General features: G+C 44.1%; 1 protein-coding gene across 1 annotated transcript in view; it reads right to left on the bottom strand.

The window, feature by feature from the left end:
- NID1 (nidogen 1) overlaps positions 1-15,488 on the bottom strand; it is a 151,859-nt gene that overhangs the window by 85,241 nt on the left and 51,130 nt on the right. The window contains exon 9 of the mRNA XM_068132499.2: positions 9,664-9,798. Coding sequence (XP_067988600.2) covers positions 9,664-9,798 — 135 coding nt within the window. The remainder of the gene's footprint in view (positions 1-9,663; positions 9,799-15,488) is intronic.

The raw sequence follows: 15,488 nt of genomic DNA, 5'->3' as shown, positions 1-15,488 counted from the left end.
ACCACTAGTTTTTATCCAAATGTGTGTTATAAGTCATACAGTTTGTTTAAATATTATTTTAACATGTTTACATATCAATCTCACTTTACAAAGATAATGGATCTCATCATCAATCACACTTTGCATGTTTACAAAGAGCGCTGAGCAACGAGTATCGGCCACATGACCCACTCCCCGAGTCACTCCCAAGTGGCACACGGATTTCAATTTGGTGCGTGACGTGCAGACCCCCAAGGCGACCTGTGTAATAATTCGCACTGTGTAGAGCGAAATTTTGGTCTTAAAAAAATATCCGTGCAGGAAGAACCCATGCAGAGTGAGGGCGAGGTGTAGTTCATGCTGTCTGAAATTAACCCCTTGACCAATGGAGAGGGATGTAAGTGTATCCTTTTAATATGTACATATCCATTATCTGGCCCTAAGACTAACTCTCTTTTGAATAAAGGCAGGAGATGTGATCCTCTCACACAGGAGTGAACATAAGACAATGGCTTTACCTACAAAACAGTTTTTTTTTTGTTTGTTTTTTGTATACAGGATCGAGGCTCGTGAAAGAGCGAACATTAATCACACAGAAAGACAAACCGACACATAAAACATATAACATCGGGAGCGGTAGACAAGATGGGGAGAGAGGGGGAAGGACACAAACACAACATTTGAGAGCAGGGACCGAGAGACATGGAGACATCGAGAGATCTGTGGGAGGGAGAGGGCTTTGGGGGGGAGGCATGTGAAGGGGGGGGGGGTGGGAGAGGTATAAACATATGGACACTGCCAGGACTTCCAGGAAAGAAGTTGGAATTTCAAACAAGGTGGATCTGGGGTGAATTAGTGGGGGTAGAAAAGATCAAGGTTTTGGATGGGGGAAGATAAGAGATGGTGGTGAACAACTGTTTTAAAGACCTGGAGGGAGGAGTGGGATTGAAGGGAGTGTGGGAGTTTGTTCCAGAGGCGGGAGAAAAGAGGAATGAAAGAGTGAAGGTGAGCAGAGAGCCTAGATTTCGGCAGTTTAACCATCAGTTACTTTAAACCATCATCAGTTTAAACCATTTTTTAAACCATCAGTTTAGTTTAGTTTAAACTAAACTTCAGTTAAACTAAACTTCAGTTTAGTTTAAACCATCAGTTTAGTTTAAACCATCAGTTTAAACCAGTTTAAACCATCAGTTTAAACCAGTTTAAACCATAACCATCAGTTTAAAAAAGAACATCACTTTTAGTTTCTATCCATATTCGAGACTCAGTGCACATTTCATCCTGGAATACCCACGGTAGGTAGGTTTTAAGGAGGAATTGACAGTCAAGAAGAGATAATTGTGGTTGAACAATCTCCACAACTGTCAATGTAATGATTGTCCGATATAAAAAAAATAGTATTACAAAAACAAATTATGTAAAAATAATTTTTTAAGAGAATGAACATCACTTTTAGTTTCCAGTTGATAAGTGGCTGAGTGGGTAAGTCCTTGCTGCATTTATCTTGCAGATGTGAGTTCCATGGCTGCTCAGCACATACCTTGCCATGAAATTGCTTCAGCACGAAGCGGCACTTTGTGGCAGAGTATGTTATATGGGGTGGAGGAATCAGCCAAGCCGATGAAAAGTTTTGAATATTTTTGTGCCATTAGGCAGGCTCAGGGAACTGGTCACCGCCATATAAGGGAAATATAAGAGAAAGAGGCAGCTCAACTTCGAGCTTTGGGATTCCTATTCTTCAGCCAGATTAAGTAGTGTGTGCGCACCAAGCGTCGGTGACACTCTGCCTGCAGTATTCCCATCGGCATTCGGATTTCGATTTTACACTCTTCGAAAGGCATTTCGAAGAGGAACCTAAAATGTATGTGAAGCTGATTGGCATGTTTAATCCAAATTTGCAGTATGGTGTGCTTGTATCTGAAGCTTTATAATGTCATGTGAAGTCCAATGCAGAGAGAAGGCGTGGGCCCAGTTGCCAGAAGCCCGCACAAGCCTATCCTGTTGATAAATCACATATGCGGTGTATTAAATTTGTCCACTGGATATAGCTTCTAGCAACTGGGCCCTGGTTTCGCATTTTCTCCTCGAGTTTGAGAAATAACACAACGACCCAGGGGCGAGTGTATTTATGTGTACAGCACAGCGATGTGGTGATGGTATATCACCGTAATGGTTAAGCCATGTACTTTTCATACCACCTGGACGGTGCTGTGGGAATACGAGCCAGTGTTACCCTGAATACCAGCACAGCATTATCGATGAATTTTCACCACAAAGACCAGTTTGCAAAATTGATCTGCTCATTATACCGAGATTCTATTGAAAAACAGAACAAGAAGGAAGATTCTGGCACAGACGATAAAATGGAAGGAAGAACAAATATATCTTAACTTGACCCAACTGAAGGAGTTGTCAGGCCAAATAGATTTCGTCACTCTACTTGTTGGAAATTGTGGCAGCAATGACGTCATGTATTTTTTTTATTTTTTTTTGTATACAGAATCGAGGCTCGTGTAAGAGCTAACACATTGAATGTGAAATCATGCACAGACACATAAAACATACAATGAAGGGAGCGGGAGACAAGGGGGGAGAGAGAGGGAAGCACACAAGGACAACAACAGTAGAGAACAGCGACGTCGGTAGATCTGTAGAAGGGGGCGGGGTGGGGGAGGAGGAAGGGGTAAGCAAATGAACAACCCGAGGAATTTCAGGAAACAAGTTGGAGATTGAAAGAGGCGGATTTGGGGTGTTTAAACGGAGGTAGAAAATATCAATATTTTGGATGGGTGAAGATAAGAGATGGTGGTGAGAGACCTGGAGGGAGGAGAGGGATTGAAGAGAGTGTGGGAGTTTGTTCCAGCGGTGGAAAAAAAAAGGAATGAAAGAGTAAAGGTGAGCAGAGAGTCTTGATTTTGGCAGTTTCACCAGAAGAGGGCTGCTGGCAGATCTTGTGCGTCCTGCAGGAATATTTGGGGGGCAGAGCACAAACAGAGCAGGGGGAGCTAGGCCGGAGAGGAGTCGGTAGAAGACAGAAAGACCACCAACCTGCCTGCGGTGAGAGAGAGAAAGGACCTCAGAATCAGCTTCAATGCAGGAGATTCCAATGATTCTGAATGCTTTGGTTTCAACCGTGTGAAGCCGAGCTAGGTGTGAGGCAGGAGCACCAGCTCAGAGGGTAGAGCAGTATTCCATTGAGCTGTGGATGAAAGCTTTGTATGTGGTGAGGAGCTCAGAAGTGCCCAGAAAGGACTTTGCACGATGGAGGATGCCCAGTCAGCGACTGGCTTTGAAGACCAGCTTGGAAATGTGGTTTTGCCAGGAAAGATCATATCAGATGGTGAGACCTAAAATCTTGAGTGACAGAACTTCTTCAAGAGGATTGTTGAGAAAGTAGATGGGAAGGTTGTCCAGGTGGTCTTTTTGGAGAGACAAAGTGAGAGTGTGAGAATTGTCAGGATTGAAAGACATGTTCCACTTGTTTGACCAGTTTGTGATTTTGTCCAGGTCTGCAGAGAGTGAAGAGGCTGCTGCCTGCTGAACTGAGCATTGGGATATGGAGCGGCAGAGAGTGGAGTCATCAGCAAAAAGATAGAGTGGATTTTCCAGAGAGTCGGAGAGATCATTAATGAAGACCAGAAAAAGCACAGGGCCCAGAACACTACCTTGGGGAACTCCAGCCTGAACAGGAAGGGGAGATGAGAGAATTCCATTCAGGGCCACATGTTCACTGTGACCAGAGAGGAAGTCTGCAAGCCATGCATGGAGGTTTCAATGGATACCATAGGAGGAGAATTTGGTGAGCAGAGCGGGGTGCCAGACCGTATTGAAGGTACGTGATATGTCAAGGGAGACAGCTCTGATTTCCTGTTCGACATTCAGGACCTCCATCCATTGTTAAGACAGCAGAAGCAGCATGTCCAGAGTAGAATGACCTGGTCTGATTCCAAATTGATGATCAGAGATCAGAGAAGAGGTAGGATTTGATGTCAGAAGCGATGATGGATTCTATGACCTTGCTGATTATTGGGAGCAGGCTGATTGGTCTGTAGTTGCAAGAATCTGTTTTAGCATCTTTTTGTGTAAAGCGGTAATGTTGGCTGATTTCCAAGCAGATGGCAGATGACCTTGAGCAGAAGAGAGGGTGAAGAGAACAGAGAGAGGGTGAGATAGAGCGGCAGATCAGGATTTTAGGACCCGTGGGCTGATGCCGTCTGGTCCAGTTGCAGAATCAGAATTGAGGTTTGACAGAAACTTCTCCACCTTGTCAGGAGAGAAGGACACAGAGTCCAGGAGCAGTCTGTATGATAATTAATCGTGCAATGGGTATCTCTCTGCCCCTACAGAAATGGGACACATTGTTTCTCTCTTTCCTTCTTTCCTTCCAACAATATACAACCCCAAACCAATCCTTCATTTATGAGCCAATGCTCTATAAATTTGGCAAGGTGGTATTCTTGGTCCAACAAACACATATACTCCTTTTTATGTTTCATATTTACGGGTGACAATAGCACATTTTGCCCCTTCTTGCTACCATCTTTATATCCTTTTGTATTAAAAAATGTTTTTTTTTATTACTCCTTTCTAAAATTCTTTGCATCAGGAAGGGCATCCGGCCATAAAAAAAAAACATTGCCTCAAACAGGGAACCATGATTGTCATGGGGCCCGCAAGGCTAACCCCCGCTCTAGCGAGGAAAATGGCCTTAAAACGATCATTCATTCATTCATATTTCTATACTTTAAAAAAATGTATTTACATGCTGGAGAATTTTATTTTGTTTGCACTATTAAATATCTTGTCGCTAAACTTAAAACGGGCCCACCCCGAACAGGCTGATTGGCAGACAGGGCCCACCCATCCCTCTTGGCCCTTCATTGCCCGATGCGTAGGCAGGCGTACAAAAAAGGAACCCTTTTCAAATAATGGTAATTTTGAGTAGTCATGGACCTTCCCCCTGTAAAAAGCAGTAGATTCATGTTTAAACCAAGTCCTGAGCTTAAACCAATTTTGAGTTAGGCTGTCTGAAAAAAATTCAAGAAGAAGAATTACAATCGGCCTATTTTTGTGTTGGTTAGGTTGGTAACCGAGTGATGCTTTCCAAGAGTTTTATGAATGTTGTTGGATGTGAAATCCTCCACAGATGACTGGCAGGTACTTTATATGTTAGTGATTTTGTATATTTTTAGTTTTTTTGAGGATTTGTGTTGTATTAAATCTATGGATTGTCAATGCCATCCCTCCACAGGAAGTCTACGGACTTACTGATACATTGAATAAGTTATTCGCACAGCACATTCTCTGCATACAACAAGCTGTATTTATTTAATATTTTTGTATACAAGATCGAGGCTCGTGTAAGAGCTAACATTAATCACAAAAAGACAAACTGACACATAAAACATAAGATAAAGGGAGCGGGAGACAAGATGAGGAGAGAGGGGGAAGCACACAAGTACAACATTTGAGAGCAGGGACATCGGGAGATCTGTGGGAGGGAGAGGGCTTGGGGGGGAGGAAGAGGCACGGGAAGGGGGGGGGGGGTGGGAGAGGTACAAAACACATGGTATAAAACAAACACAAAACACAATGTGAATAATTAATTTAATTAGATATAAAATCGTTTAAAAAAATTGGTGAATTGGTGGTCACGGTGAGGGAGTAGGAGGCCTAAGTGGTGCTCACGACAAGTTTCTAACATTTTCTGTGGATAAGAACCAATCCCCGACAGGATTCCACTCCATCACACACTGACTAGTGAAGGAATAAAATAAACGTGTTTGATTTGCATGATGGATACCTCATGTAGAGCTTGGTAATATTGATAAAATAATTTGCTTAAACTGCACATGTATGGAGGATTAAACAAGTAAGAGTGAAAATAGAAAAAGACAACAGGCATCATTTGACGTGGGGCTACATCATGGTGCGGAGGCACGCCAAACACGCTGCCGAACGGTTTGATGGGAGAGAAAAGCAAGGAAGCACAATTAGCCAACCACAAAACTCCGCTCCCGGCACAATCAATTCCTACGTCTGCTTAGGGTGAGGACGGTGTGGAACGTTACCAGTAATTCGGAGGACCTCACAATCAATTGCAGAACCGGCAGGGAGCCAATTAACAGTTTCTTGTACAATGCTGAACATTCACTTTGGCTGCTGTTGGATTCTGCCCAGCGGGACTACTTTATGTCAGTCCTTTTTGTGTTCTGCTTTTATTTCCCTTTTGCTGATGTGATCGCAATGGGAAAGCCGGCCGATGTTTGAATTAGGCAGTGTGCAGGCCGTAATGCTGCTCTCTTGCTCTACTCATGCACTTCTGACAGCTTTGTTTTTGAGTATGTTGCGTCTACACGTCATGATATAACCAAAGTGTCACGTAAATATAAGAAACCATATGAACAACCACAGGTAACAAGCATTTTAACAGGTGACATATTCAAAGGTTTGATTTGTGGGGACGCATCCTTTATCTATGACTTATTTGAGAAAACCCTTCCCTGATGCTGCACAAAGTATAAAGAGCACAGGGCACACTAAAATGGTCAGATTTGAGGTACAACAACAAACAACAACAGGCATTTTAAGGCCATTTCCCCTGCTAGAGCAGGGGTTAGCCATGACAATCTTCTCCATTTTGCCCTATTTTCTGCATCTAGATTTGAGGTACATTTGGACCTTTATAATATTGACAAGGAACTTTTGACGCAGGAGGAGGCCATCAGGCCCATCAAAGCCAGCGCTATTATTCCCGACATATGGGCTTTTTGTCCTTTCTCGATCCTCTAAATGCTGAGCATCAGGCAAGGAAGCAGCACGAACCATTTTTGAAGTCTTTGATACGACTCGGCCAGGGTTCGAACCGCCAACCTCCTTTGACTTAAAGCAGATGCTCAAACATTATACTACCGGCTCTTGTAAAGGGGTATTTTTTTTTAGCCTGGGGTAATTGTTTAATGTACTTCATAGGGTAGGGGTGCAAAAAAGTGTAAAAATTAATTGAGACCAAAGTAGATAAGATGCACAAACTCTTGAAGAGGATCCACTTTCTCACTTACTAGAAATACCCACGTACAAAAGTTGGCCTTTGAGCCCATTCCCTCATGGTTGATCGCTTCGCTTTAATTTGACAGAGTGAAATGGTTCCACGGTAGTGGAGGGTTGATCGCTTTGCTTTAACAGAGTCCAACAAGAGATCAGATTAGAGAAATAGTCTAGTGTGCCAGGAACCTTCCACAACGCGGCGCCTTAAACGTGAATTACCACAACGGTCCAACTGCTGCAAACTCATTTTGTGGAATTATTTCAAGCTGCACATCAAGACCTTTCCACAGCAATCTATCTTTTAAAATAGCAATGCTTGGTATTCATGGGTTGGTAGTTCAAAATGTTACAGCATGTGTGACGTCATCATCCTCATGAGACTTTTCTGGTCGTTGCATGGAGACCTTTTGCTTCGTAGTTCATTATATTGGCCGTAGCGATCTTTCTTTGGATTGATGATACATAATTATAATTGCAGTTGCTGCGCTGTCATCCTATTGTGCACCTGCCATTGGTTTACCAAAGTCATTTACTTTCCACGTAAATGAGACCGATCAAACCTCATAGCATACCGCAAAGACTGATCAAACCTCATAGCATACCCAAAGACTGATCAAACCTCATAGCATACCGAAAGACTGATCAAACCTCATAGCATACCCTAAAGACCGATCAACCCTCATAGCATAACCCAAAGACCGACCAAAGCTCATAGCATACAGAAAGACTGATCAAACCTTATAGCATACCCAAAGATTGATCAAACCTCATAGCATACCGAAAGACCGATCAAACCTCATAGCATACCCAAAGACCGATCAAACCTCATAGCATACCGAAAGACCGATCAACCCTCATAGCATAACCCAAAGACCGATCAAAGCTCATAGCATACCTCAGAGACTGATCAAACCTTATAGCATACCCAAAGACTGATCAAACCTCATAGCATACCCCAAAGACCGATCAAACCTTATAGCATACCCAAAGACCGATCAAACCTCATAGCATACCGAAAGACCGATCAACCCTCATAGCATAACCCAAAGACCGATCAAAGCTCATAGCATACCTCAGAGACTGATCAAACCTTATAGCATACCCAAAGACTGATCAAACCTCATAGCATACCCCAAAGACCGATCAAACCTTATAGCATACCCAAAGACCGATCAAACCTCATAGCATACCGAAAGACCGATCAACCCTCATAGCATAACCCAAAGACCGATCAAAGCTCATAGCATGCCTCAGAGACTGATCAAACCTTATAGCATACCCAAAGACTGATCAAACCTCATAGCATACCCCAAAGACTGATCAAACCTTATAGCATACCCAAAGACTGATCAAACCTCATAGCATACCCCAAAGACCGATCAAACCTTATAGCATACCCAAAGACCGATCAAACCTCATAGCATACCGAAAGACCGATCAACCCTCATAGCATAACCCAAAGACCGATCAAAGCTCATAGCATACCCAAAGACCGATCAAACCTTATAGCATACCCAAAGACCGATCAAACCTCATAGCATACCGAAAGACCGATCAACCCTCATAGCATAACCCAAAGACCGATCAAAGCTCATAGCATGCCTCAGAGACTGATCAAACCTTATAGCATACCCAAAGACTGATCAAACCTCATAGCATACCCCAAAGACTGATCAAACCTTATAGCATACCCAAAGACTGATCAAACCTCATAGCATACCCCAAAGACCGATCAAACCTTATAGCATACCCAAAGACCGATCAAACCTCATAGCATACCGAAAGACCGATCAACCCTCATAGCATAACCCAAAGACCGATCAAAGCTCATAGCATACCCAAAGACTGATCAAACCTCATAGCATACCCCAAAGACTGATCAAACCTCATAGCATACCCCAAAGACCGATCAACCCTCATAGCATAACCCAAAGACCGATCAAAGCTCATAGCATACCTCAGAGACTGATCAAACCTTATAGCATACCCAAAGACTGATCAAACCTCATAGCATACCCCAAAGACTGATCAAACCTTATAGCATACCCAAAGACTGATCAAACCTCATAGCATACCCCAAAGACCGATCAAACCTTATAGCATACCCAAAGACCGATCAAACCTCATAGCATACCGAAAGACCGATCAACCCTCATAGCATAACCCAAAGACCGATCAAAGCTCATAGCATACCCAAAGACTGATCAAACCTCATAGCATACCCCAAAGACTGATCAAACCTCATAGCATACCCCAAAGACTGATCAAACCTCATAGCATACCCCAAAGACTGATCAAACCTCATAGCATACCCCAAAGACTGATCAAACCTCATAGCATACCTCAGAGACTGATCAAACCTTATAGCATACCCCAAAGACTGATCAAACCTCATAGCATACCCCAAAGACTGATCAAACCTCATAGCATACCCCAAAGACTGATCAAACCTCATAGCATACCCCAAAGACTGATCAAACCTCATAGCATACCTCAGAGACTGATCAAACCTCATAGCATACCCCAAAGACTGATCAAACCTCATAGCATACCCCAAAGACCGATCAACCCTCATAGCATACCCCAAAGAAGGTTGTGTATGTGCATTGTTGATGTAGTTCATAATGCGTTACTTACCATAACAAGCTCTCCCATCTCCTGCATAACCAACAGCACATTCACAGGCATAGGCTTGGCCCTGCCCAGGTTGGCATTGGGCATTGCTGTTGCAGTCGTGTGATCCATCGTAACAAGGATTTTCCGCCACAGGATCTACGGCACACGCACCGCGTGCGGCTTATCCAGCGACGTCACGAAAAAACACACAATTCGCTTTCAGTGAAACATCGCGTCAGTAATAACATAAAATATGTTGTTAACAGAAAATGAATCGGCATCATTTTTATTAACCTTCTCCCTCTTCGTATTTCTCACAAACCCCTTTTTCCTTCAGTCCAATTTCATCCCAAATCCTTAACCCTCTGAGCCTTGATTTGTTCCCCCTATCCCGGAGCAGATGGCAGAAATCAACATTTACAGCGAGCGAAACATTAAATAATTCATTTTGAGATCTACCGAAGGGATAACGGGGAATACACTTGTATAATTGGGAATGGTCAGTTTTCTGCCGTTAGACAAATCACAGCGCCACTCCAAATTGAATATTATTATGAAAACAATTCTGCTGCGGCTCGTTTCTAAGGCAAAGCTCAATGCATTCTCATCTGCAACAGAATAAAATCAATTTTGAGCTTTGAATAAATTTTTTCTTTCATTTTTTCTTCATTAATTCAGGAAAATAAAACATTACAAAACAACAGCAGGCGAATTATCATTTGCAGCATCAAAGCAAAACACAATGTCAACAGCTGTGGTTGAAAGGGCTACTTGTAATTTGTTTCCATAAGGCCACAAGTCCAATTAGCTTCAGCTTACAGTTTCGAGCCAGGTCAGAGGAGCTCATGCATCTGTAGTTGAAACAGAAAAAAACCCATCTTAATGGAAAGAGGCCTTCGTGGTGGGCAGAGATTGGCGTCGGTGGCACAACAATCCGGCTGGGAAACTTTAGTTTATAAAATTTCTCGAGGTCAGAGTGTGCTGGCTAGGGCACTTCATTGCAAAAAACATATTGTTATGTTTGTGTGGGGTAGGGATACCTCAAACCAGGTAGATTGCGTAGGTTAGTGTGCTCCGACTGTCGTGAAGAAGAAGAAACCTCGATGTACCATAAGTAGGGAATTTGTGTAGACTGGATGTCACGTAAACTTGTATCTTCGTCCCCATCAGAAGGGTGGGGCTTGTTAATTAGCGAGGGATTATGGGTAATTGATTCCCTGTTTGTAATTGCCTCTAATTTATTCCTCTGTTTCTTATGACATCGCACTAGACACCTAGCCAGGCATCAGCCATTAAACACACTAATTAAAAAACCAACCGGAAATCAGGCATGAAGCATTACCGTGGATAACACCGACTTGGTGAGCGCACAGGACAGGCAGGGCCATGAGCCACTGCCCAAAGAGCAGTGATTGGTCGAGGGTTTGATTGACAGGAAGGACTGGTAAGAAAGGATTCGCTGATTGGTGAAGCACGACAGATGACATCAGAGCCTGGATGATAAAGGCACGCGCTGGCAGACATTTTCACTCTCTTCCTTGGGCTGCTGATCCTGGATCCATAGTGGACGGTTGTGCTTTTGTCTCTGACATGCGGACGCTTCATCGCGGGTGGCCGTGTTCCGGCATCTTACTGGTGGCTGTGAGGAGGAAGAGCTACGGTTCTCCAAGCAAGAACGACAAGTGGACAGGCACTGCCTGCTCGCTGCAGTGTGATGAGGCCAGGAGTGAACGGACGCGCGGTGAGGCCTAGCCCACGCGAACGAGCACATTTCCCCGCCGAAGCCTCGGACGATCGCCGACGAGATTTCGGAGACGCTCAAAGCTAAGTGCACGCAGACACATATTTATTTTCAGTATTTTTCCCCTTTGTCCATATACAAGTCTGTGTGGAAGGTCCTTCAATTTAGGAATTAAGTGTTATCCTGTTTCATTTGGTTACCGGCATTTCTTAATAAAGCCAGAATTTATTTGTACATTTTCAATCCTGTGTCGTTTGAGTTGATTTATTGCAGGGTCAAGGACGTCAGGTGGAATCCGTGAAGGTAAGCGCTCCGGCTTCTTCACCACTTGCCCCACGCATATTCTCCGCTATATCTTGACTGAACGCCTCGGAGTTAAAGCCCGTTCGGAAATCCGTTTCATTGGAAGATTTTAATCACCAGGAACGTGACAATATTCTCGATATATATATATATATATATATATATATTTGACTGACTTTTATATAATAATAATAATAATAATTCATTTATTTTGTATAGCGCTTTTCAAGAAGCCCAAAGGCGCTTTGACAGAGTGGAAAACATAATGCATAACAATACATGAAAACAACAATTGCAAAAAGACAAGAATCAATAGGGAAATATTTAAAGCAAAAGGAGGGAGAAGGAGAGGAGATAGTCAGGGGTTAAATGCTGTGGGTTGAATGTTGAATGCAGTGTTGAACAGCTGGGTCTTTAGTGATGTTTTGAATGTGGTGAGTGAGGAGTCGTCTCTGATGGTGTGAGGTAGTGAGTTCCAGAGGGTGGGAGCAGCGATGGAGAAGGCCCTGTCCCCCCAGGATCTGAATTTGGTCCGGATGGAGAGGGTCAGGAGGTTGGTACCAGCAGAGCGGAAGTTGCGGGTGGGAGTGTGTCTGGAGAGGAGGTCAGCCAGGTAGGATGGGGCCAGGTTATGGAGGGCTTTGTATGTCAAGAGGAGGATTTTGTACTGGATTCTTTGGGGGATGGGGAGCCAGTGAAGCTTGTAAAGGATGTGGTCACGGGTCCGGGAATGGGTGAGTAGACGGGCAGTGGAGTTCTGAATGTATTGGAGTTTATTGGTGATTTTTGAGGGTGAACCATAGAGGAGGCTATTGCAGTAGTCCAGACGGGAGGTGATGAAGGCGTGGATGAGGGTTTCTGCAGCCGTGGAGGAGAGGGATGAGCGGAGACGGGCAATGTTTTTCAGGTGAAAGAAGGCTGACTTTGTGATCTGTTTAGTGTATTTGTCGAAGGAGAGGGTTTGGTCAAAGATGACGCCAAGATTCCGGATGTGAGAGGAGGTGGATACTGGGATACCGTCGATGTTGAGGGCAAAGTTATGGGTGGATTTTGTGAGAGTTTTTGGGCCAATGATGATTATTTCAGATTTATCACAGTTAAGCTTGAGAAAGTTGATTTGAAGCCAGGATTTTATTTCAGTGATGCAGTTTGTCAGGATAGAGTGGGTGTCGGTGGAGACGGACTTGGTGGAGATGAAAAGCTGGATGTCATCGGCGAAGCAGTGGAATTGGAGACCATGACGGCGGATCAAGTGACCGAGGGGGGACAGGTAAAGGATGAAGAGGAGGGGGCCAAGAACTGAACCTTGGGGGACACCTTGGGGGAGGGTAGCAGTGGGGGATTTGCAGTTATTGATGGAGATGAACTGGTGTCTGTCAGAGAGGTATGATTTAATCCAAGAGAGAGCAGTGCCGGTAACGTTAAAGGTGGATTCAAGTCGGGTGAGGAGGATGGTGTGATCAATGGTGTCAAAGGCAGCGCTGAGGTCGAGGAGGACGAGAATGTTGAGGTTGCCAGCGTCAGAGGAGAGGAGAAGGTCATTGGTGATTTTGAGGAGAGCAGTTTCAGTACTGTGGTTGGAGCGGAATCCGGATTGGAATGTTTCATACAGGTTATTGGCAGAGAGGTGATGTTTGAGTTGAGTGGCTACAGCGCGTTCCAAAACTTTTGACAGAAAGGGTAGGTTGGAGATGGGTCTGAAGTTGTTTAGGGTATCAGGGTTTAGACCAGGTTTTTTTAGAATGGGGGTAACAGCAGCAATTTTGAGGGATGGTGGGACGATGCCTGTAGACAGGGAGGAGTTTATTGTTGCAATGATAAGTGGAGAGAGAGCAGGGAGGGAGGCCTTGACAAAGATGGAGGGGATGGGGTCAAGAGTGCAGGTGGCAGTTTTCATTCCTATGAGGAGTTCAGAGAGGTCAGTAGGGGAGATTGGGGAGAACCGAGACAGGGGATGGCAGGACAAGGGGGGGCAGGTGGTTGGAGGGGGAGCGGGTGCGGCAGTGGTCAAGCTGTTGTAGATGTTGTCAATTTTGCGTTGGAAGAAAGAGAGGAAGGAGATGCAGTTGTCTACTGTGAATGACTGGGTGGTGGTGTTCAGGGGGCGGAGGAGTTTGTTTATTGTCGAGAAGAGTGCTTTTGGGTTTCCAGAGCCAGAGTGGATAATTTGAGAGTAGTAGGCGGAGCGGGCGCGGGAGAGGGCATCTTTGTAGTGTTGTAGGTGGTCCTTGTAGGCTTGGGAGTGAACTGTGAGACCTGTTTTATTGCGGAGTCTTTCAAGTTGGCGAGCACGAGTTTTCATCAGGCGGAGTTCAGGGGTAAACCAGGGAGCAGAATGGGTGAAAGAAACTGTTTTGGTTTTTACAGGCGCAAGCTGGTCATGGCAGGAGGAGAGAGTGTGGTTGTAGTAGTCAGTGAGGTCAGAAGGGGTGTGGAGGTCAACGAAGGGAGAAGTGGACATTTTTTCAGAGAGGGTGGATGAGAATGAGGTCGGTGAAAGAGCGTTTAGCTTACGGAAGTTGATAGTGCGATAATGCCTTGGTGCTGGGGGGGGGGGGGGGGGATGTTGATGGTCATAGTGATAGCTAAGTGGTCAGAGAGGGTGAGGTCGGAGCCAGAGAGATGGTGCAAATTTAATCCAGTGGAGCAGACAAGGTCCAGAATGTGACCACGGATATGGGTAGGAAAGTCGACATGTTGAGTGAGGTTAAAGCAGGTGAGTAAATCAGTGAAGTCAGTGGTTATTGTGGAAGGAGTATATCCTTCCATTACAAAAGTATAAAGAGAGGAGTTGGAACACTAACTCAAAAGAAACGAGCACAGCAGTGACAAACAATTATGTATAAACAGAAAACATGAACAGCAAAATGTAAGAAAAATAAAATTGCCCAAAACAAAGTAGAAAGCGACCTGGCATGATGGCCTAGACTTAGAGGTATGCACAGTGCAAACTCTCCTCTAAGCTGTCTCGCCTGGGTTTTAATCCCGACCCAGCAATAAACTGCCATCCTGGTGTTTCACAGGTAGGGTGATTCATCAATGTGTCCCTGGCATGGACCCTGAACGGGCGTCTCGTCTGCCGGCATTGGTTGGTGGGTGTTAAAGATCCCACGGTGTCCTTCGCGAAGAAGAGGTGAGCCATCAAAATCACCACGAACAAATTACAAATTCCTGCCCTAACCCAAGTCAAACGTCAGGCCTGGCCAGCCTGTTTGTGAAAGACTTGGGCCAAGCTTCCCCCGGCCAACTCTATATGAGTGTGGGCATAATGATGGCAATTAAAGAAGAAGAAGACTAGAAAGTAAACACGATCCAGCCATTAATGACTTATTTAATTATTTTCTTTTAAGTTACAGATTATGATGAAACGGTGGAGGTTTGGGTATTCTATTAGCCAATTGATTAATTATTTAATTGTTTTTTGATTATTATTTATTTATTTTCTTTCTCATCTGGGCAATATCTCAGGCACCTTTTGAGCTCGGAAGCTAATATTTGGACTTGACAGTGACCAAGTGATGTGGCTATCAAGGATATTTTTAATTTATTGATCAATCAATTAATCGATTAATTCGATATTTTGGGTCGGTATTCCTGGGACCCCTGGGAGTAAAATAGGCCATATTATTCTTCCAAGTTTTCCAAGTTTTCCAATTTTCCAAACACGATGGAATAATATTTACCGATATGAACAGTGATGTGGCTTTTGTTGTAATTCTACAAATACTGTTTATTCTACGTATCAGGAGAGAGTAGATCGACTCCCGACGAACTCTTCCTACATAAACGTGTGGCTCCGAAG

This window comes from Myxine glutinosa, chromosome 12 (assembly GCF_964187855.1).
Source record: "Myxine glutinosa chromosome 12, kmMyxGlut1.1, whole genome shotgun sequence".
In the NCBI taxonomy this organism is placed as follows: domain Eukaryota; kingdom Metazoa; phylum Chordata; class Myxini; order Myxiniformes; family Myxinidae; genus Myxine; species Myxine glutinosa.
This window is presented reverse-complemented; position numbering and strand designations above follow the sequence as displayed.